We start from the raw sequence: 21,781 nt of genomic DNA, 5'->3' as shown, positions 1-21,781 counted from the left end.
ATAAAATGCACTTTTAACATAAATATTTCTTTGTTTTTATTATTCAAAAAGTAATTGCCCCTTAACTTAATAACTGGTTGTGCCACCCTTGGCAGCAAGAACTGCAATCCAAAGTTTGTCATAACTGGCAATGAGGCTTTCACGCCTCTGTGGAGGAATTTTGATCAACTGTTTTGTGCGTAATTGTTATAATTCAGCCACACTGTAGGGTTTTTGAGGATTAACAGGCCTTTTTAAGGTCATGCCAAAGAATCAAAATCTCAAGTTTAAAAGAATCACAATCTCAAGTTGCCAAAGAATCACAATCTCAAGTTTAAGTCTGGGCTTTGAGTATAGGGCACACCAAGACCCTAATTTTTTTAATCCATTCAGAAGCAGACTTGCTCAATTGTTTTGGATCATTATCCTGCTGAATAACCCAAGAACTGAACAAACTGATGGTTGGACAATCTCCTTCAGGATTTTTTGGTAAAGACCAGAATTCCATCACTTCCATCACTCCATCACAGTGTATATTTACTCCTGTTATATTTGTCTAACAAAATTTGTGTGTTGATCTGAAACATTTAAGTTAAGTGTGACAAGGAAGGAGGCAAATACCTTTTCTCATCAACTGGTTGTAACAGGTTTATAAAGAAATAGAAAATAAAAGGGGACTTCAAAAAAAGTTCAATTACAGTGAAAATTGTAAAATAAAAATACAGTTCTTATATTCTTTCAAAGGCCTAAAAATGTTGGTACTTTAACGGCAAAACAATAATTTAACTTAAATCACTATACAAATATTAAAATAGTTGAACTGCAGGCGAAGTGAATACAAAAGTTGTCAAGTGTATAGTTATATGTAGTTTACTCTTCCAGCACAAAATGTTATTTTATAAAGAATAACATAAAAAGTAATATATATACAATCTATAAACTACATGCTTCTGAGTGAACGCTATGTTTTTCTTTAATCTGAAGACTCGGACCGGAAGTCTCCTCTTAACTCCGCGTGACTTGACACTGGTGGCAGGAATGGCGGCTATGATCACTAGAGGAAGGAACCAAGAGACCCTGAAACTTTACTTCTGACGGCCCCGCAGAGGAATGTGTTTCTAGTGAAGGGCAGAAACACCCTCCTGTAACGGATTACAGCGAGAAGAAGTGCTGTAACGTGAGATCACGGCGGTAGATGTCCGGGTCGGGGAGGTGGACGCACTTTGCTAGTTAGCCTAACGTTAGTGCCACTGACTTTGATTCAAGGTAGCTGTTAGCCCGCTGCACTACTAGCCAGCTGTTGGCTACTTGGCTTGGCTGGCCCAACAAGTTATTAACTGTGTGAAAGCAACCTTTATTTGAATCTTCGAGTTGGGATCGGCTCCTGCTTGGTACACAGTATTAGGGACGTTTACAGAGATTGGGATAAGGCGCGTTGGGAACATCATTACAACAGCTAACCTCAACGTTAGCTCGGCTTAGCTAAGTTGGGATCCTGAAGTCTCGCCCATTTTTTGGATCCTGCCCCAGCCATTGGCTAAGGGCTAATCAACAGCCAACTTGTGTTCTTTTCAGGCTCAATTGGTACTACGATGGAAAGTCTAACGCTGAGTGATGTCGAGCAGAAATATTACTCGGATTTGTTTGTTTACTGTGACACGGACAACACCAAAAAAGTGGCTTCCAACGGGAGAGTTCTTGACCTTTTCCGGGCGGCCCAGCTACCCAGCGAAGTTGTCCTGCAGGTAAGCTAGCGTAACCGTGTTATCATTCAGACTGTGAAGGTGTGCGTGAAACGAAGGGCCATTGGGGGATTTTTGGCAAACTTGGCTGGCAGGCTGACTGTTGGAGCTGTCCTGTCAGCCAGTGTCGTTGTGGTTATTTAGTCCGGGTGCTTAGCAGAGCTGCGCAGCAAGAGAGACACACCTTCTTCTGGCTAATGTTAGCCTTAGCTAAACAGAGTAGGTAGACAACTCACACAATTTATTTCTTTATTGAGTTTTTTTTTTCTCTTATTGCATGTATAATATGTCAGTTAAAGCTGGCATGCCCTCTTCAGTTACCTTTCTGTGGGTATGTGTTGAACTGTGTATCTAACGCACTAAATACTTCTCATTACTCTTGCTGTCCACTCTTTCCTGTCTTCTCCCTCCATCAACATCTGCCTTTTTTGTTCATTACTGGCTAACATGGTGGAAATGCCTGTGCCTGCACACCTGTGATCCACAGAAGTGGAGACTTTGTTTATTAACCCTCAAATACGGATTGCCTTCTTGGTCAGATTGCAGTGATCCCCCTGTAGAATGTCCCTGCTCTGACAACTGTGAGTCATGAGTAGCCAGTTAAACTGCAGCAGCCCATTCTTGTGACTCCAGATCTCTCAGCATGGCCAATATTTGCAGTTTGTGAGTCAGCATCCTTTTCAAGGTCAAGAGGGGGGGGGGGGGGCTGTGTGGTGGGAGAATTAAGGAGCGTGGTAATCCTACCACTTCCAGAATCTACACTGAGCTCTGTGTTGGCCCGTGAGACGCATACTGCTACAGTGTCATGTAGGGGTGGGTTTTTATAATCGATTTATCGATTAAAATCGATTCTGGCTTGGATAACGTAAAATCGATTCATTAAAATCCTGAATCGATTTTTTAATATAAATTTATTTTGCCGAAATGCCAGAATCTCTGGTGAAATCTCACAAAATTTCAACAACCACCAAACAGCTAAAACAGTAAATGAGAGCAGGAACACGGATTCTGCACAAAGACGTAAACACACAGCGCAACCCGCGGATCAGAATCAGTTAGATGTCGCCTTTCTCGCGGTCGGGGCTGAAAGCCGACAGCTCGCTGATTCTGATCTGTCGGCGGGTCCGCGCTTTGTGTTCACGCCCTTTATGCGCTGATTCTAAAGCTGTTAGTTTGATGTCTCTCCAAATAATATTGACCGAACCAGCAGCAAAAGAAGATCCAAACTACGCTTCACATAAACATCGTCATGTATTCACTCTTACTTTTATTGTTTTGCTTCGACCACGATGCACAGCTCTCTCGCGTGCTCGCGCTCTCTCTCCCTCTCTCCCCCCCTCTCTTTCTCCCCCCCCTCTCTGTACTGTTTTCTGCATTATTCGCTTGCTTGTTACGCACAAGTCTACCGTTGTTTACAGCGCTATCGGCCGACTTTTTTTTTTTTCTGTTTTATATACTTCTGAAAAGAAAACCTAATTTCTGCCGTTCAATACTGAACAAATTTAAACTTTTTAAAATTATGCAAAATGCAAAACGCTTAGCCATGTCTCTAATAAAACCGCTGTAACTTCAGAGGTAATGTTCATGTGTTGATTATTGGTTTTCTTTCGTTTTTGATGTACTGCAGAATATTTTTATAAAATCCCAGTCCAGGAAAATCACCTTCATGTTTTTCTGTGTTTTATCCTCAGCTACTTTGACACAAAGGCATCTGCTGTGATACCTCTGATAAAGTCTTGCGTGTGTCAGCTTCCTTTTTATAGATACAAAAATATGTAAATGTACTGATCTGAATTATAATATTTCTGACTGTCAAAATTTCCCAGATTCAAATCGAAGTGAATCGAATCGAATCGAATTAAATCGAATCGTGGATCGAATCGATTCGGGACCTTGTGAATCGGAATTGAATCGATTCTAGAAATCAGTGACGATACCCAGCCCTAGTGTCATGTTGTAACAGGCTGAGAAAAGTCACTGCTGCTTTGTATCCAGTCATACTTGGATGAAGTCCCTCATCGGCAAGAAAAGGATCGGCGGTCAGCTGTGTCAGTTTTTTGGGTTTTTTTTGAGTGGCTGGCAGCACTTAAGGGCACCCTCTTAAACAGTTATCCTCATGTTATAAAATCTCACCAGCAGTACTAATCCTAAGGTTTCAGTTGTTTCTTTTAACCACCCTATCTTTTGTGTGTAGAAGGCCGTTTCATTGTTTTGTAAAGCACTACAAAACATGATAACCAGACTTTTTACGCATAGAACACACTGGACATCTGCTTGGGAACATGGCAGATGAGACCATTCTTAAGGGAACAGTTCATCGGATAATTTAAACAGACACTAAACGATAGCTGTTGTTTATTCTCCTTTTTATTACTTGGATGCTATGTTTGCTTAGAGAAAAAAGCTGCTCTTTCAGATGAATACAATGTTGTTAACTGTTCTCCCTTGTCCTTGTGTGCGTGGGTTTAGATCACAGAGCTATGTGGAGCCACTCGGCTGGGTCACTTCGGTCGGAGCCAGTTCTACATCGCTCTGAAGCTCATCGCCATCGCCCAGTCAGGGCTGCCTCTGAGGGTGGAGAGCCTCAACTCGGGTGAGTCCATAAATCGAAGTGAGTCATTGTCATTGTTGTGCATTGATTTCTAAACAATACCATTACACAATAGTGGTCTAGGTCCTCTCTGAAGTACTTTTAGACTTTGGTTATATAGAGAAATACTGTTGTTCTCAGGCTGGTTAAAATGTTTCAGGTTAGAAATGAGTTTCATGAATTTCAGAGACAGCTGTTCTCTTCATCGCCAATCAATTACATTTAATGGCAGAGCTATCATTTATCTATTAGAGTCTTAAAGGTTTTTTTGATAAGAAAAAGGTATTTATCTCAGAACTGCATGCATGTGGTATTTTTTCTAGGTGTGCAGTGTATTTTAAGATTTTCATACAAGCATGTTCTCATGGGTTTTTTTTTTTTTTTTAAAGCTGTTTCTTTGTATGTTAGCAGGATTATTTAATACTTTTTTCTTCTTTTTTTTTTTTTTTAACCACATTTGAGTCTTGGGCCATTGTATAAGCGAGTAACTTTTGGGATAGATCCAGATATGGTTAATAGAGCTTTTGGAAGGACTCTTTACATTCATAGACACAAATCAGATTCTTCTTCTTATGCCTGATCCCTGCAGGGCTCCCACCCTATTCCTAATGCCCTTTTTTGTCACACCAAAATTCTGCATGTCCTCTTTCACTACATCCATGAAAAAACTCCTCTTTGTCTTTTCCTCTTGCTTAGCAGCTCCACAGGTGTGTAATTAACATATCTGTATCCACTATCCCTATTCTGCACATGTCCAAACCATCTCAGCCTTACCGCTCTAACTTTGTCCAGACTGCTCAACCTGAGCCGTCCCTCTGATGTACTCATTTCTAATCCTGTCACCCATGAGGAAAAAAGTCTGCCACCTTCACCTCTGTCATAACCGGTCTCACTACCATCCAGTAAACTTTCCAGTTTAACTCTTGGGCCTATCCTTCTGTCACAAATCACCTCTGACACTCGTCTCTACCCGCTCTGCCCTGACTGCACTCTGTTCTTCACCTTTCTTGTGCGCTGTCTGTTGCTTTAGAGGTTTGACCCCAGGCATTTAAACTCATTCACTCTGACTGCCTTTGCTCCTTGCGTCTTCACTATTACGACTGCCTCCCTCTGAAATTAAATGAAAATGGATCAAATTAGAGAATGCATTTATGTAAAGAAAACAAACAATTGCTGTCTGAACCAGAAGAATCCAAAAGGAACTTTTTAGCCTTTGGAGAATCGATTTCATACGCTGGATGTTTGATACATAGGGTGTCTCATAACCCTGTGTTTCTAAAACTGGGAAAATAAACACTGGTACATTAAAAGTAAGCTGTAAAAAGAGAAGATCTTAAATGAAAAATGGCTCATTTTGATTAGTTGATGGGGCAGATGGCATCACATTGCTGATTGGAATAGTATTGGCCATTCTGTGCTATTGTCTTAGTATTTGTGTCACCAGATGTTTGTAATAGTATGAGCTGTTTCGATGACTTCCCTATTTATCTTAAGTAAACAATGAAGCCGTGGTGGGTTTGACCGCAAAATTGCACTTTTCTATTTGTCCCTGTTGAGTTCTCTCGAGGAAAAAGAGTAGGAAAAATGCGGCGCACGATGTCACACTCACCCTCTATGCAACATGATCAGTTTGGCCTGAATATATTGCAAAATCGATTTCATAATTTGACAACAATATGAGGAAGCAAACAAGTCACTTCCTTCTAACAAAAGATTTAGGGATGTTTGAGCTCGGTAAACCTCGCTCTCAACTCTCTCTTTGTAAAGTTGGTGCTTTCTCAGAAGTAGACAGTTAATTACAGGATTTGGAAAAAATGTTTAGTTTACTCAGTGCTTTCAGAAAGCTTGAAGTCACCACAGTTGTTCCAAAATATTAAATAGAAAGTTATTTCTGGAGCGGAGGCTTTTGGGGTAATAATACAGGCGTTCAGAAGCAAAGGGGGTGGTTTGGTTTCTGCGTGCTTACTAAAAGACAGAGCGCTGCACATAATAATCCTGGGGTGAAACAATTCTTTTAACCAGACTTAAGTTAGAGATATAAGAGGATATTGTTAGTAGGTTTAAAGGAAATTTTAACCTTTTGTTAAAACTGATTATTTTTCTTAAAAGTAGATTCTCATATTCACAATGCTTGAAGCAGCAAACGACTGGTACTTTTGGTGGAGGAAGAAAAAAAAAAATCCAGATCACTTTCTTCCCACTAGCTAATCAATTTGTTGCTGAGTCACTGAAACCATAGTGGGGTCATATACAACAGGATTAGCTTATTTGGGTGTCTTGGTCTTGGGTCTGTTTGCTTACCCACTCTCTGAGAAAGCCATAAACACCAGTAGAAAGGGTTAGGGTTAACAATATTAGTACCAGTTCAGTATCTGCCAATGAGACCGCCTAAAAACTACAAACCCTGCTTCATTCAACTATCTTTTTGTGGCACACGTTGAATTTTTGAATCAGTTTGGTTTTTTTAAATAACCGTGGAGTGTAGAAAGTCCTGCCTCGCTCGTCTTTACCTCCTTAAGATTGGATTGGTTTGTCTGATTGTGTAGTAGCAGGATTTCTAAAAATGTTCCAGACAGATTTGCATTAGTTTTTTAGCAGAGGTTGACCCAACATAGAAGGGATTAACGTTTGGATTCAGTCTGGATCCAGGATTTTTTCAAAGGTTTCTTTAGCATCGTAAGATAGCGCAAACAGAAAAAAATGCATTCTCCAGGGGAAAAAAAGAAAAACAAAAATGGGCAAGCTACAGTGTGGTAGAAATTTTCAGTCTTAGAGCAGGCATGCTGGCACGGACTGTATTCTTGTGTTTGTTTATCACAGATCTTTGTTTTAAGTCCTCAGCATTAAGAGTTAAGAGACAGCAAACATACACTCGGTGTGGCAGTGTGTTTCATTTTCTATTTGAGGAAACGGCTCTTTCTGAAAAGTATACTGTTGTTCCCATTTTACAGCAGTTACTGTCTTTCCAAACCCTATAAACGTCAACTGATTCCAGCAGGCACAAGCATTCTGGGAAATCTACGGAGTCAGTAGGAGTCGGTTTTCCTCTCTCGAAAGCCAGAAGCAACTTCTAGACTCTAGTGCACTGAAGTTTGATCTGGTCACCGAGTTGATTTCATTTTGTCAGCGGCTGCTGAACAAATATTGAAACCGAATTTAATTTGTGTCTTGACAGTCAAGGATCTACCGTTGCCAAGGTTTGTGGTGGGGAAGAACGAGGCAGAAGCGAGACATGCTGCACTGTACCAAGATCCCGACAGTCAGGGATTGTACCCTGCCCCAGGTACTGCAGTAATACCCAGGCCACCTGGCAGGGGTCACCAGAACAAGAAAGGACATCCCTCATCCACTTCACTTCCTGTCCACGAGGTCATCCAGCCCCTGGCAACTACTATAGAATCACAGGTTGGTAGTAGCAAATGCAAGAATCGATGTTGCAGGGACGATTGTATACAAACAAATATTTTTTTGAACAACTGAACCCAGTGGTTACTTGGAGATAAGCTGCTGTGTTTCCTGTGTTTTTCCTGTGTATACTTGACAGAGACATTAAAAGGGACACTCAAAGCATCTTGAATTGAAATCTATAGCAGAGCAACAAAGTGGTGGTGGAAATGATAAATTCCAAGGAAAAAGCTTTTCAAAGCCTCCATTTGGGGGAAAAGTCATGAAATGTTTAAGTGATCTTTACCAGATTCGAGTGGTGAATTTCTTCGTCGCTTTTATGTGTCCATGACTCATTGAAATTAAAGTCAATGTTGCTTCAAAGTAACTGCAAATAAGTGCCCAGAGTGGGAAGACTTGCCTCTGGAAGGACTTTGATGTTTGATTACATTCCTTTCTGAAGTTTTCTGCTGCGGACTTAAGTGTGTTGACACGTGTGTCAGTTATTTAGATTTCTTTCGCAAGTTTTAACTTCTTATATGTGTTGCATAATCATTCACTAGTTCCTTCAGCATCCCTTATCTGTGATGATGCAGATAAGAACTGATTGATGTAGCAGTTATCGGTCTTGGTTTCTTGATGTGGTGTGTTGAAGATTGACGTCTTGTTGTGTATTAGATGTGATCTAAAGGTGGTAGTATTACTGCTTTAAAACAGTTCAGTGTTTTAAAGCAGTAATACTACCACCTTCAAATAATTTTTATTCTGTGGACGATCATGCTTATTAAAGTTTGCTGATTCCTTATATGTGTACTAAATGTCTTTTTAACTGCTTGTTTATTTCATCGGTTTGTTTGTTTTTTTTGGGGTTTTTTTTTTTAATATGTCACCAGCCTGAACCAACGTCCCCAGTGGTCTCCCCTCACCAGTCTCCCCCAACCTCACCTCATTCCTGGAGGAAGCACAAGCGGCAACACAGTGGAGGAAACGCAGAGCGACAACCTGTGGTGGCAGCAACTGGAGCCGTGTGGACGCAGTTCAGAGAACCACAAACAGGTGACCCACTTCTTAATGATAGTTTCTCAAAAGGAGAACTATTCTGCCTATTTCCAACAACATATTTCTAATCTTAGACTCTGCTAGAGTAGCTTTGCATTTGCATTTATTTCCATTCACAGTTCAAAGCAATCCTTATTATTTATACGGATGCAAATCATCCCTTGACCTATCTTCTGATTGGGTGCCCACTGTAAACAGAAGGTCTGAATGCCTTCTGGACTCATCTTGGAAAATGTTCAAATCTTTTCAGATATTTTATAGACTAAATAATTATTTAAGATGATGATGAGCAAATTTGTTGATAATGAAAATAAGGAAAAGTGGCAACAATTTGAGTTAAAATGGCTTTTTTTTCTTTCTTTTTCTTTTTCTTTATTGAGGGCAAAAAAAGTAATGCATGTGACAGGGATTTCACTTGCAAGCACTCACGAGCAGCAGATGATAACAATAACATCTCTAATGGCAAACAGAAGTGACGGTGTGGTAAAAGTTGCTTTTAGCTTTGACTTCAGTGATAAATTGTCGTTTGTACCACTTCCTGTTGTTTGCAACGCCTACATGCTGTTAATGATATTTGCTGACACAGACACTTGCTGCAGTTTGTCATTAGGGGACCAAAGTAATTGTGCCTGCTTTTTTTTTTTTTTCCAGCATAAAAAGTAGTTGAGATATTACAAAGAATGGTATGAAAACAAAACTTCTTAACTAACATTACATGCAAAAACATACTTTCCTGTCCTTCTCCTTTCAGGTCCAGTGGCTGGCGATGGCATGTGGCCGTCCCACTCACCGCCTCTTCCAGGTCAGGAGAGTTGGGTCAGTTTTACAGCGGACACACCACCTTCCAGCACGCTTCCAGCAATGCACCCATCATCAGTCCAGGTACAGCGGTGTTGGCTCAACTCGCTTCCTATTGCAACAGGCTTCATTATACAAGCAAGCTAGAAAGATGCACATCAGAGTTCCATCTTAAATTACAAGGCGCTAGTTTTGATTCAGTACTTCAGCAGCAATAATGTGAAGCAATGGGTTGCCGTATGATTTTTATCAATCTCTCACATCATTGTGGAGGAAATTTGGCCCAATGTTGTTAATATTGCTTCAGTTTGAAGTTCATTTATGGGCGGTTCTCCTACCACAACATTTCAGTCAGGTTGAGATCTCGACTTTGCCTGGGCCAGTGCATCATCTTGATTCTTCTCTTTTTTAGCCATTCTATTGTAGATTTGCTGCTGTGCTTGGGATTATTCTCCTGTTGCGTGACCCAGTTTAGGCTGAGCTTTATCTGTCATTGTTTCAGAAGTCTTGGGGTTTGTTCAGATTTCACAAAACAGCATATAGTCCTGTGAAAATCTTCTTTTTCACAATACAGTGAACACCCACTATTTTAAATAAGGGCTTCGATTACGGAAATGAGTGTTTTCATTTTCACCAGTGAAATCCTTGAACTAAACCAAACAGCTATAAGGTGAATATAAAAAAACAAACAAACATTTGATTTGGGTAAAAAACAACCCCTAAAAACATAACTCCTCAACATTATTGTGTTGTGTGCGTATTTGGTAGTGTGTAGCCCACAGTTAGTAACAACAATCACCACTTTTGGAGTTTTTGACATTTTGCACTTACTAAGCGAGCTGACATAAAACTAAGGTCAGTCATTGCCAATATAAAATCACTGAAATGCTCAGAAATATTTTGGATCTATTCTATCTTTACCACCATTAGCCAATCACTATGCAGAAATGGGAGATGGGACGAGGAGACAGCAAAATGAGGCTATAAATTAAAGGACACATGTACACCTTCACAATACAGACCTAGAGAAGGCGATACAGTTCAATAGAGCATTAATATAGATCAGCAAGTTACAAGATGACCACACAGAGTATTTTAGCTGGAAAATGTGATGTAAATGTCTGCCATCAGAAACTGCAAACATAAAGCACGAGATATCACAGTAACCACAATCGGGCCTTGAATGTCAGCCAGCATCTTGTATCAGTCAGTACTTTATCTGCAAACGCTGCTGCTTGACTGAAACATGAGCAGCTTCGGTGACATTGCTCAGGCAAAGGCCTCTGTACCCACTGTCTAATTATAGGTACACATCATGCCCTCTTTTAGTTTCTTCTTGTCGTTCTGAGCTAACAAGCAAAAAGTCAGTTCTACTTTAGGCCGAAAGTTCTGTAACCATTGTTGTGTTTCAGTTTTGAATATTATTCTTTAAAGGTTTGATTTCTTAGAGTGCCAAGTTTGTATGTATGAGTAGGGGGCCAGGGAGACACGCACTGTTCATACTAACAGTGAAGAAGCTGGATTTGCATAGGTTAAAGTGTTATTCTTAATACTTAATTATGCTCTTCTTTCTTAAATGTTTCTGTAAATGGGTTCTCGTAGGAAAGCACAACAATACGAACAGTAGCCTCAGCTGCAACGACCAATGAGATCCAGCGACAGTCCAGCACGTACGATGATCCGTGGAAGATCACAGACGAGCAGAGGCAGTATTACATTAACCAGTTTAAAACAATTCAGCCTGACCTCACTGGCTTCATACCTGGTAGGAACAAAAATACACATACACACACGCGCTATCAGGATAAAACACTGGTTATTAATAAACTGTGGTTTCTGCGTGTTTCAGGTTCAGCAGCAAAAGAGTTCTTCACTAAATCAAAGCTACCGATTTTAGAATTGTCACATATTTGGTGAGTCACTGCTCTTCTTCTATTTATGGCCTCTGTGTGTGTTTGTGTATCTAAGGGAAATTAAGGGCACCATATACATGCGTTCACCACCTGAATGGAGTTGATGGCCACATTTAACAGTTTGACATGTGGATATGCTGTAGGTTAGAGCAGGATGGGCATTGATCTTTGCACCAGTGCTCCTGGAAGAAAGATCCCTAATTTCATATTTATAAAACTTAATATGAAGCCGTAGTAAAAGCTTTATTTACTTTTTAGACAAGTGCAGTGTGTGGCAGTTAATCCTAAAACACCAAGAAGCTTTTCTTTGCCCTTTATCAGAATGTATCATCACTGATTGGACAGCATGTGCAACCTGGATATGGTTAACTGTTAAACTTCAAGACTAATTTTTACTAAAAAATGCCAAACATCAACAAAGACAAAAGGTTTGACCTTATGTAGTTGCTGCAAAGAAAATGTGTTTCACCAGTTCTTTGTTAACTCCAAACCAACCTGGCTTTATTTTGCTGATGAGTAAGATGTTTGTGGCTAATCGAGCTCGTCAAAAACAAGTTGTCAGTTCCTGTTTATGGGATTATTTCCAAAGAAGCGTGCAGTGTCAGTTGACACAACTTGTTTTGACAGGATTCATAATGACTAGTATCACTAGCTCTAAGCAGTAAACGCGGCATGTAAATGGCAAGTCGGATCAGATTCAATGTCTGCTGTAATGCCGTATATGATATGATATTCTTACTGTCTAATGTGTGTTTAAAGGGAGCTGTCAGACTTTGATAAAGATGGAGCGCTGACCCTGGATGAATTCTGCGCTGCCTTTCACTTAGTTGTGGCCAGGAAGAATGGCTACGACCTCCCCGAGAAGCTTCCTGAGAGCCTGATGCCAAAGTTGATTGACCTTGATGACTCAGCAGGTGCTCAGGCTTGCCTCTCTCTTCCTCTCTCTGCTGCACCCTTTATTCATTTTCTTATCTCACACCTCATTAGACCTAGGGTAACAGCGCTATTGTGCAAAACCCGCATGTTGGAAGTAGTTAACTGATTTTTGGGCTGAGCTGCACTTTTCATGACAGTTTTGTGTTCTCCTGCGCTCTTTTAACTTGACATTGACTCAGTTGCTGATAGCCATAACAAACATGTTTATCAAGTGTTATAATTCAGTGTTGACCTTGTTTTTACATATCAGGAAAACAGCAGAGAAATATAGATTTTTGCCATTGATGGTTAAATGTAGTTGGCATTTTGAGTGCATGAAAAAAATGTTTTATCTCAAGCTGTTCTCTGAAGTTCATCTTTTTGAAGAATCCCAACCAAAAGTAATGTCGTGTGGATTTTTTTTTAGTTTATTCATGTGTATTTAACTCGTGTCTATTTTTTTTCAGAAGTCCCAGAGCAGACTGCTGATGTTGGATACTCTGCGTCACCAGTAGAGGTGACCCCCAACAAGTCTCCCTCTATGCCTTCGCTCAATCAAGCCTGGCCAGAGATGAACCAGAGCAACGAGGTTCCAACGTGCACGCACCACATGACTATATGTGTCGTTTTTATACATCCTCTAAACTCGAGGCTGTTTGCTTTTGCTCTGTTTGCATTTGATTCATCTTAATTGCTCAGGGTTAATTAAGTGAGGTTGCTCTCTCTTTATCCATCCATTATAATTCGAGTGCCACTTCATCCTATTCATCATCAAACATATTTCCTGATAATTCAGCACCTCCTCTCTCACTTCTTGAGACTGTGTATGAAAGTCGGCAATGTCCGTTTTGTTTCCACGCCTGCTGATGATGCCGCGTCAGTGCGGCATCACGGCAGAGGCTGAGACTGATGATATAAATGTGTGATGTCACTGCACTGGCTGACTGACTGACATGTTTTTTCTCACTGTCTGTCTGTCTCCTGCAGCAGTGGGAGACGTTTAGCGAGCGCTCCTCCAGCTCACAAACTCTGACCCAATTTGACTCTAACATTGCACCAGCTGACCCTGTAAGTCAATCACTTAGCATGCATGGTTTCACCATTAATGGACAGACATTAACCCTCTCCAGATCTCTTTTCTTTTTCTCTCTATCTCTCTCAGGTTCTCTCTGTCTCACTGTCTGCATGATGTTCTTTCAAAGTGCAATTAAGTGCATCAGCAATAGAAGTGTGTGTTGTGATTTGGCTTGCTCAGTTTCTATTGGACATCACCTTTTTTTTTCTTTAGAGTCACATCCACCAATCACATTTTAAGATTGTAAGAGATGCATTTTTCCTCACGATTAAGAACTAAAGGTTGTGCACAATTCTGTTGTGCATTTACTTTTGAACAGTCAAAGTTCTTCACGTTTATTTATTTAAAATTTTTAAACCGTAAACCAATAATTGTCCCAAAAATAGCTCTGACTTCAAATGCGGTTTTATATTGCAGGAGTGTGCATCTGTTTTTAGACTGCTTTTATGTACTCCCATTCTGAGCTGAAACTCAAGATTAAAAAAAAAAAAAAAACACTTATCAAGCTTAACCAATAAATCTCCCAAAAATTAGATTTATCAAAGTTATTAGTTAGTTACAAAGTAATTGTACGGGCATGTCTTTTATTTTTATTTATTTCTTTTAAAAGCTTATTTAGAAAATATGTTTCCAGGTCTTTCACATCTTCTGATTTAAACATGTTTGATGAGATGCTCAGTGAGCATGTCAGCTAAAAGAGTGCCACACAGGTTTTCATGTTGAACCTTCCTCCTCACAGGACCAGCAGCCAAAAAAAAATAAAAAAAAAATACCTATCTTCTTCCTGTCTGTTTGACCCTCTCTGTGTCTATCTTTTCCACAGGACACGGCCATCGTTCACCCAGTTCCCATCCGGATGACGCCCAGTAAGATTCACATGCAGGAGATGGAGCTGAAGAGGACTGGCAGTGGTGAGAAACTCTCTGACCTTAAACTGACTGTCCGAATCCTTCAATTACAGTTGAATAAATAATAATGATATTGATGCACATGTGCAGCAATAGGCAGACCTCTAAATCTGTTTTTGTGGGCAGCAGTGTGAAGGAACTTTAATATGACTGAAACAGAATTATGACCTAATTGCATTAGAAAGCATGCTAGTATGTTCTTTATATACTGAAGAAAAAACATATTGTCACAGATGGGAAAATATCCAGCTGTGGTAATACAGTCAGATTACTTTGTGCTTTGCAGAGTGCGCACTATTGGGAAAGTAAAAAATCCAAAAGGTCACCATTTGAAATGATTCAAAGAGAGCCTCACAGAAGCTTTTATTACTCATATACATGTTTTTTTTTGTCTGCTATTGAGCACATTTTGTCCAAACTAACAGCAGGATTGCTAACATTTAATTTTCCCTGTTGATTGACTGCATTTGCTTCAACACTTTCCCCTGTTTGTGATCTCCCCCTTCCTCCAACATTTAGACCACAATCATCCTACCAGTCCTCTGCTGGCTAAACCTCCAGAACTGTCTGAAGAAGCCAAATTACCCGCCTCCATGAAGTTTGTAGCTGCCAACACTGTAGGTGAGTAAAAGATGAGCTGCTATGGCAGGGAGCTTTAATACGGTGTTCCGAAAACATCATCCGACACATGATTCAGTTATTTATTTTGTTTAGCCATTTTAATCCACTTTCTATTTTAAGGTCAGACTAGAGCAGGGCGATATGACCAAAAATATTTATTTATTTTATTTATATAAATATCACGATATACATTTGAAAATTTGCGATGACGATGTAATTGACACTAGACAAAATACTTTAACAACTTTGCTGGGTTTTTTTGAACTAATAATGTATTTTCACTTAAACAAGCAGCTGTTTTTTATGTGGATCAAAGTTATATAAAAATTTACCAGTGCAAATGCAAACTTCTTGCTGACAGTTTAATTAAAAGGCATTTCCAGTGGAAACTGGCAGACATATCCTCAGCATGACTATGTATAATATCCACACTGTCAATTTTCAGAAAAATTAAAGGATTGATTTGAAGTGTGCCGTATTTTCCAAAAAATAACAACGGCCCGCTAGCATGCTCTACCAAAAATAGGGCTTTATAGTGTATCTGATGGACGAAAGCTAAACCAGTTCCACACCACTGAAGTTGCAGCATTTTTACAAACCAATTCTGGTTCATCCGTTTCATTCAGTGATCCGCTTTCGCCCTTCTCATTCTCCGTCGCCGCCATGCTTTTTCCACCATGTGCGTATGAAAACAAAGGTACTGCGCATGCGCGTTTTACCCATATTCTATCGCGATATTTCATTTTCTTAGCGTTGCCCAACATTATACTGGTATTACCGTGAACGGTATGATATGGCCCAGCTATAGGTCACATCATTAAGAACAAAATTACAGATAGAAATTTGGCAAGCAGTCGATTTAATGACAAAAGACCCTTGATACTTTAAAGTAACATACAAAAATCAAGACTAAAAAAAAGAAATTAAATAAAAATGGAAGTAGTTTTCCCTTATATGTTGGAAGGTGTCTGTGGCTCAGGTGGTAGAGACAGTTGTCTTCCAAATCCCTGCTCCTCCATACCACATGTCAAAGTACTGAACCCCAAGTTGCCCCAAATGCATCCATTGGCGTGTAACTGCGTGAATACAATAGAAAATACCTAAATTTGGTAGAAAGGCACTATCTTAATACCATTTCATATTTGTCTTTCCTTGGTGGTGCCTTCATAACCTCAGTTCAGCTGCTGATAGTCCAGACTAAGATTCCAATTTTTTGTGAAAGAATTAAAAACAAAAAATTACCATTTTGTTAATTTTCTCATGATTTGTATGCTTGTGTTTTTTTTCTTTTCATGAAGGTGATGGTTACAGCAGTTCAGACTCTTTCACCTCAGACCAGGAGCCAATCACAAGGCAGAGGTTCGTTCTTTTTCTGTCTGTCCTTTCTGGCAATTACTGAAAGTGATGCTTTTGGGTTTTTCTACTTCCTCACATTGTTACTCAGTTGGTCATGTTGCAGCTCTGTTCAATGATCAACTCCAGACCTGAACTGTGATGAATCGTGTTGTAAATAAAGTACTGTATCCTGTGTGTAAATCTTTAAACATTAATGTGCTCAGGTCTCAGTCGGGTACGTCCCCAGAGGCTTTGAAGGTGGTAGCCCCGCCTCCCCCTCCACCCCGTCCCCACCCCTCCCACTCTCGCTCCTCATCTCTGGACATGAATCGCACCTTTGCTGCCACGTCTGCCACAGGACAACCCCAACCCTCTACGATAGCTTACCCTCCTGCTGTGCCTCCACGACCGCTTCCCACACAAGTAAGAAAAGTATTTTATGTGTTATTGGCATCATTTGTGATTTTGATACTACGAAAGCTGTCACGACACCCTTTCATCCCTCCCCAGACATCAGTACCACTCACCGGGCATCGCGTAGAGGCGGAGAGTATACCAGGAGGCGGGGCGGTGCTCACCACCACATCCCCGCAGCAGATTCCCCAGCAGCCCAACTTTGCAGATTTCAGCCAGTTTCAGGCCTTTGCAGCCTCTGAGCAGCCCTCAAGCCTACCAGAGGTGGACAAACACATCGAGCCAGGACAGGTAGGTTGATCCTGGAGGGTCAGGATGCTCCTCTAGACAACATCAGTTCTTCTCAGAGATAGCATTTATAGTCTGGCTTTGTGTATAATATGTTAATATTAATGTATTGATTTTTGGGATTTTTGAATGTATTTCTTTTGCTCTTTCCCAAAATCCCCAAGTGGTTGTTTATTTTAGTTTTCCTTCCGTTTGTTATATAATGTTCTAAACCCACACATTGATTGACAGATTTCATCCATATTACAGTTTTGTTTTTTTTGTCTTTTAGTATTAAATATTAGACTTCTTATGAAATATTATTGTTGCTAACCATCTGCATCTTTTAATTTCTTAACTGTGGCTGTTGTTGTTACATTTGAGTAAACACTTTCACTTTCACATGCATTGTTTGTTTATGTCTGCAGGGGGACAAGCCTTCGGAGGGGGCCGGCCCCTTGAGAACAGTTAAGAGTGATGGCCAAGCTGATGAGAGACCCTCAGCTACAGTCAACTCTGTACGTCTTTGAACTTTAAACTCAATAAGACCAGTGGTTTTTAAACTTTTTGTGTTTGTGTGGAACATCAAGAGGCAATCTGAAATTCATAGGCACACTTGTTTATTAGACTGTGTGAAAGTGAGGTAAATTCTTTGTTGTCCCGTCAGGGAGCCAAAGGCTCCTCCGGCCCCCTGGCTCCTCCCCCCAAACCTGTACGTCGAAGGTTGAAGTCTGAAGACGAGCTGAGGCCGGAGGACGAGCAGCACGGTCCACAGAAATCTAACGTCATAGCCGCCGTCCTGGCCACTCAGCCTTCCATTCCCAGGTGGAGAAACTTGCTTTGGTTGAGGACACATTACAGGGCGTTGTGTTTATCAGCACTTTAGAAAAAGCATATTTCTCTGTTTGCAGGTCAGTTGGAAAGGATAAAAAGGCGATTCAGGCTTCAATCAGAAGGAACAAGGAGACAAACACTGTTTTGGCACGACTTAACAGTGAGCTCCAGCAGCAGCTAAAGGTATGGAAGACATTAGAAGTGTTTTCTAGTTTTAGCAAACAGACTTTGTTCTCCTTTTAACTCCCGCTTTGCTCACACCTGTTTTCTTTTCCCAGGATCTGCTTGAAGAAAGGATATCTCTAGAAGTCCAGCTGGAGCAGCTCAGACCCTTTTCCCATCTTTAACCTACATATGGAGAGCAACTCTACTGTAGTTCATCTGAATCAAGGCTGTGGCCCTCGATGTGACTCCTCCCTCCCTCCTCTCCTTTTCCTTCCATCAATCCCGGTTTTTCCCAGAGGCTTCAACCTGCCTCAGGGCATTCCGTTAAAAACTGTCACGCTCAATCACACACTGCTCAATCGTAAACCGGACAGACCTGAGGGCACAGTCTTACCAATGGGAGGGGATCTTAGAAACTGGCACTTTTCACTTTTTGCTCAAGAGAGGCGAAGGTGAGGAGGATGACGGCAAACTGAGAGGCAGAGCGCTCCAGCTCCAAGTTCGCTCTGAAGATAAAACTGCTGGTGTCTTGATTAAATCACTCTCTGAATGACTGAAGGAGAAATGCGGAGTGTATTTGTCATGTTTGTGTGACTGTTTGTGCATTTGTGTTCCTGGTGGCTGGCACCAGTATGCTTGACTCGGCTGCACCAAACTCCTGCAGAAAATTTAAAAAGGGGGCGAAACAGGTTTTTTTCTTCTTTTGTGTAAGTGAACTGAGACGACCTATAAAGGTTTTAGACCTTCTAATATCGTGTGATGTCACAAACTCGATAGGTTGGGTCTTGTTTATTACACTGAAATTGACATGGAACAGTAAAGACGGGCAAATTGTGCTTTAAGTGAGCATTATATGCTAAAACTTAGAAGTTTCTGGTTTATAAAAAAAGGTTACATTTTTCCTCTTTTCACTTTTTGATCCGTGCTACTACTGTAGTGCTCTGAAGGCATTTCTTGTTTTTGAATCCTCATGAATGGTCTGTTCTGCTGAACATGTGGCACCCATGGCTGTCCATTATTGTGAAATAATCCAAAGAACACAGATTTTATGGGCTTGCAATGGGACACATGAAGACCGAAGGAAGTCTACAGCACAAATCATCCGTCAGTACATCGGTCAATAAGCAAGTAAGGATAAATTTGTCTTTTTCTAAATGGAGTTTGGTGTAGTCGCCTCTCTATTTGTGAAACATACTGGGCTATCTCCAGACAGGACCTTTTGTGTGTTTGTGTGGGGCTTAATGACTAAACCAACACGGTGAAGGCTTTTTGTTTTTGTTTTTTTTGGTGACGCATCCTGTGACATGAACTCAGTCCACCCTTCCTCTCTTACTGCCCCTTTCAAGTCTACATGTAAACATTTGCGTGGTTGATGGCGTGATGCAGTGAGTGAAAGTGCCGTGTCTTCTGTTTTTTGTTTGTTTTTGTTTTCTACGTGTTACAGTGTTTCGTTTTTTGGGATCGTGGTGACTGAATGGTTTCACTTTATGCCAAATGACTGAACTTACACTCTTCTCTTTCACTTCCGCTCGGGCTGTGTTTGAAGAAAAATGCACCACCTTTTCTTTCCCTGAAGTTTTCTTCATTTAGTTTCAAACCTAGCTCTGTCTTGACATTTCAGCTTTCTTTCTAACGCTGCGGGTTTTGTTTCTTTTTTTTGTTTGTTTGTTTGTTTTCTCTCCCAAACTTTAACTTCACCTTTATGAGTCAAGAACAGACATTCATATGAAGGGTTTGAAGATATTCCAGCTGTTTGATTGCAGGAAGCGGCGTTTATGAAGAATACATTTGTTGCTGATTGGGGAGAAGTTTGCCTGTGATTTCTCTTCAGCAAACATGTGCACAGATCCAAACTGATGCAGCAGGTAGTGATTTTTGATGATTTAAAAAAAAAAAAAGAGAGAAATCAACAACAACAAAACAGCTGTTTTCCAATCGGGCAGTCAGCACTATGCAAGAATGGGCGATACATCCTCACAAACCAACTATACCTAAGTGTTTGTCCAATGATAGTAGCAACCATGTGAACAGTATACTCTGGTTTTTGTATCGTAGCTCTTCCAGAACATCATCTACTGTATGTTTGTGATGTATTTTTGCCTTTTTGTTGTGTTTGTTTTTTGGGGTGGTACTGATGAGCAGTCCACTTCCCTGGGCTCCTGGCTCCAGAGGGAAGTAAACTCCAGATCAGTGTTGTATCAGGGCAGTTTCACCTGAAATCTGTGGGTGTAGATGAAGCTTAACAGGAGACCAGTCAACAGAGTGGGAGACCTGAATGTCCCAACTGCACTTTGAACTGAATCCCCCCTCCCCCCCCCTCTTGTTCCCTCACAATTTCTTTTATTTGTTGTCTCTCTTTGCTTACTTTTAATCTGCATGTTGTCTTTCACGTGTATTTAAAAAGAAGATGCTTTAAGATGAAAAAAATGATGAACCACTTGTTTTATTTCTCATGTTTTTTTTTTTGTTGTTTTTTTTTGTGTGCCAGTGTCATAAAATGCCCCGTTTTTGGTCAGTGAATTTTTCTTTTATTAATGATTTATCCTTGTGTTGTTTTGTTTTTTTGGGGTTTTTTTTTGGTTTTTTTTGGTGAAGCATCAGTCTTCTTCTAAAGCCTTACTCCCCCCTGACGGCGTTCAGGTTTCCACAGCGGCTGACTGACCTCTCTTCCTTGTTGTATCAAGGCTCGCCTTCTTTTTTTCTGCTGTTGAGGACGATGATGTAATTGGTGTGTGTGTGTGTGTGTGTGTGTGTGTGTGCGTGCGTGCGTGCGCATGTTGTTTCCAGACCTGGAACTAGTACCATTTAAAACCCTGTTAAACACCTTCAAGTGGGATTGATTTTATTTTTGCTAGCACAACAGCTCCCTCATCATCCTTTAACCCAAAAGGCAATCCAGGCAGGCTGAAGCAATCAGTCGATAATGAAGTCTTTGATGGGATTTTGAATGCTATTCGCTCCCAGATCTGTGTTGTATATTGTATATGATACACACTTTTGGACTCATATGTAAATTTGCATTAATTGCTGACTAACAGCGAAAGAATATTCTATTTAATTCCTTCTCTCTTGGCTGTGGGAACCCTAGATGTTTAACTGCATGGATGTACTGTATCTCTGCAGATTCAACTAGCAGCTGTGTGATTTTTACACAAAAATAAAAAACGGCACAATATTTTAAAAACTGCTCTCTTTACTCACTAATTTATCTGGAAATGTTTAAAAGGTCCTTTAATTGGGAAATAAGTATCATTTATCTTCTAACCTGTACCTCCAGCAGGAAAATGTACCCAGTCACCAAACAACAGTCGTCTCCAACTCTTTATGACCATGCTGGTGGACTTCAGTGGACTTCCCCAGTTAGCCAGCAGGGATGTACATCTGACAATTCTGTCGAAAGTATGTGATGAAATCATGTCTATGTGGAGTAAAATCAAGACGCTAATTTACTTGAAATTTATCACTCCATGTTGGGAAGAAAGTGGGTTCCATAGTGTAGCCGTTTTTTATATTTGCCTAACAAGAAATTTTGATTTTGGTCCGCGTCACTTGTTTTAAACTTCCGACGATAAAGTATGATCACAGCAAGACTGTAAGATGGATGCTTATCTAACAGGGTTATGGAGAGTGCAGCAGAAATATAAACATATAAAATATAAAAGCAGACTTTTTGTTAATTATCTGGTTTAGTTCAACTTTGACCTGTGAGGTAGTTTGTTGTAGTCTGTTCACCGGAGCTGTTGATCAATTTCTTATAAGTAAAACACAAACTCAGAATAAGA

At 40.4% G+C, this 21,781-nt stretch overlaps 1 protein-coding gene across 2 annotated transcripts; it reads left to right on the top strand.

Moving 5' to 3' along the window:
* The first annotated feature begins 964 nt into the window (after positions 1–964).
* reps1 (RALBP1 associated Eps domain containing 1) lies at positions 965–21,183 on the top strand. 2 transcript variants are annotated; one of them, XM_085133240.1, is made up of 20 exons: positions 965–1,170; positions 1,555–1,724; positions 4,191–4,314; positions 7,487–7,716; positions 8,589–8,751; positions 9,506–9,636; positions 11,155–11,317; positions 11,402–11,465; positions 12,225–12,379; positions 12,848–12,969; positions 13,368–13,448; positions 14,279–14,366; positions 14,883–14,984; positions 16,283–16,343; positions 16,544–16,742; positions 16,830–17,024; positions 17,429–17,518; positions 17,668–17,825; positions 17,912–18,017; positions 18,113–21,183. In XM_085133240.1, the coding sequence occupies exons 2-20, from the start codon at positions 1,572–1,574 to the stop codon at positions 18,179–18,181; spliced, it is 2,454 nt and encodes an 817-aa protein (XP_084989366.1). In that variant the 5' UTR covers positions 965–1,170; positions 1,555–1,571; the 3' UTR covers positions 18,182–21,183. The 2 variants fall into 2 exon arrangements, with proteins under 2 accessions (XP_084989366.1, XP_084989367.1); XM_085133241.1 differs by lacking the exon at positions 13,368–13,448 and having other exon boundaries at positions 965–1,724.
* Positions 21,184–21,781: the final 598 nt, after the last annotated feature.

Source organism: Neolamprologus multifasciatus, chromosome 15, assembly GCF_963576455.1.
Source record: "Neolamprologus multifasciatus chromosome 15, fNeoMul1.2, whole genome shotgun sequence".
NCBI lineage: Eukaryota > Metazoa > Chordata > Actinopteri > Cichliformes > Cichlidae > Neolamprologus > Neolamprologus multifasciatus.
This window is presented reverse-complemented; position numbering and strand designations above follow the sequence as displayed.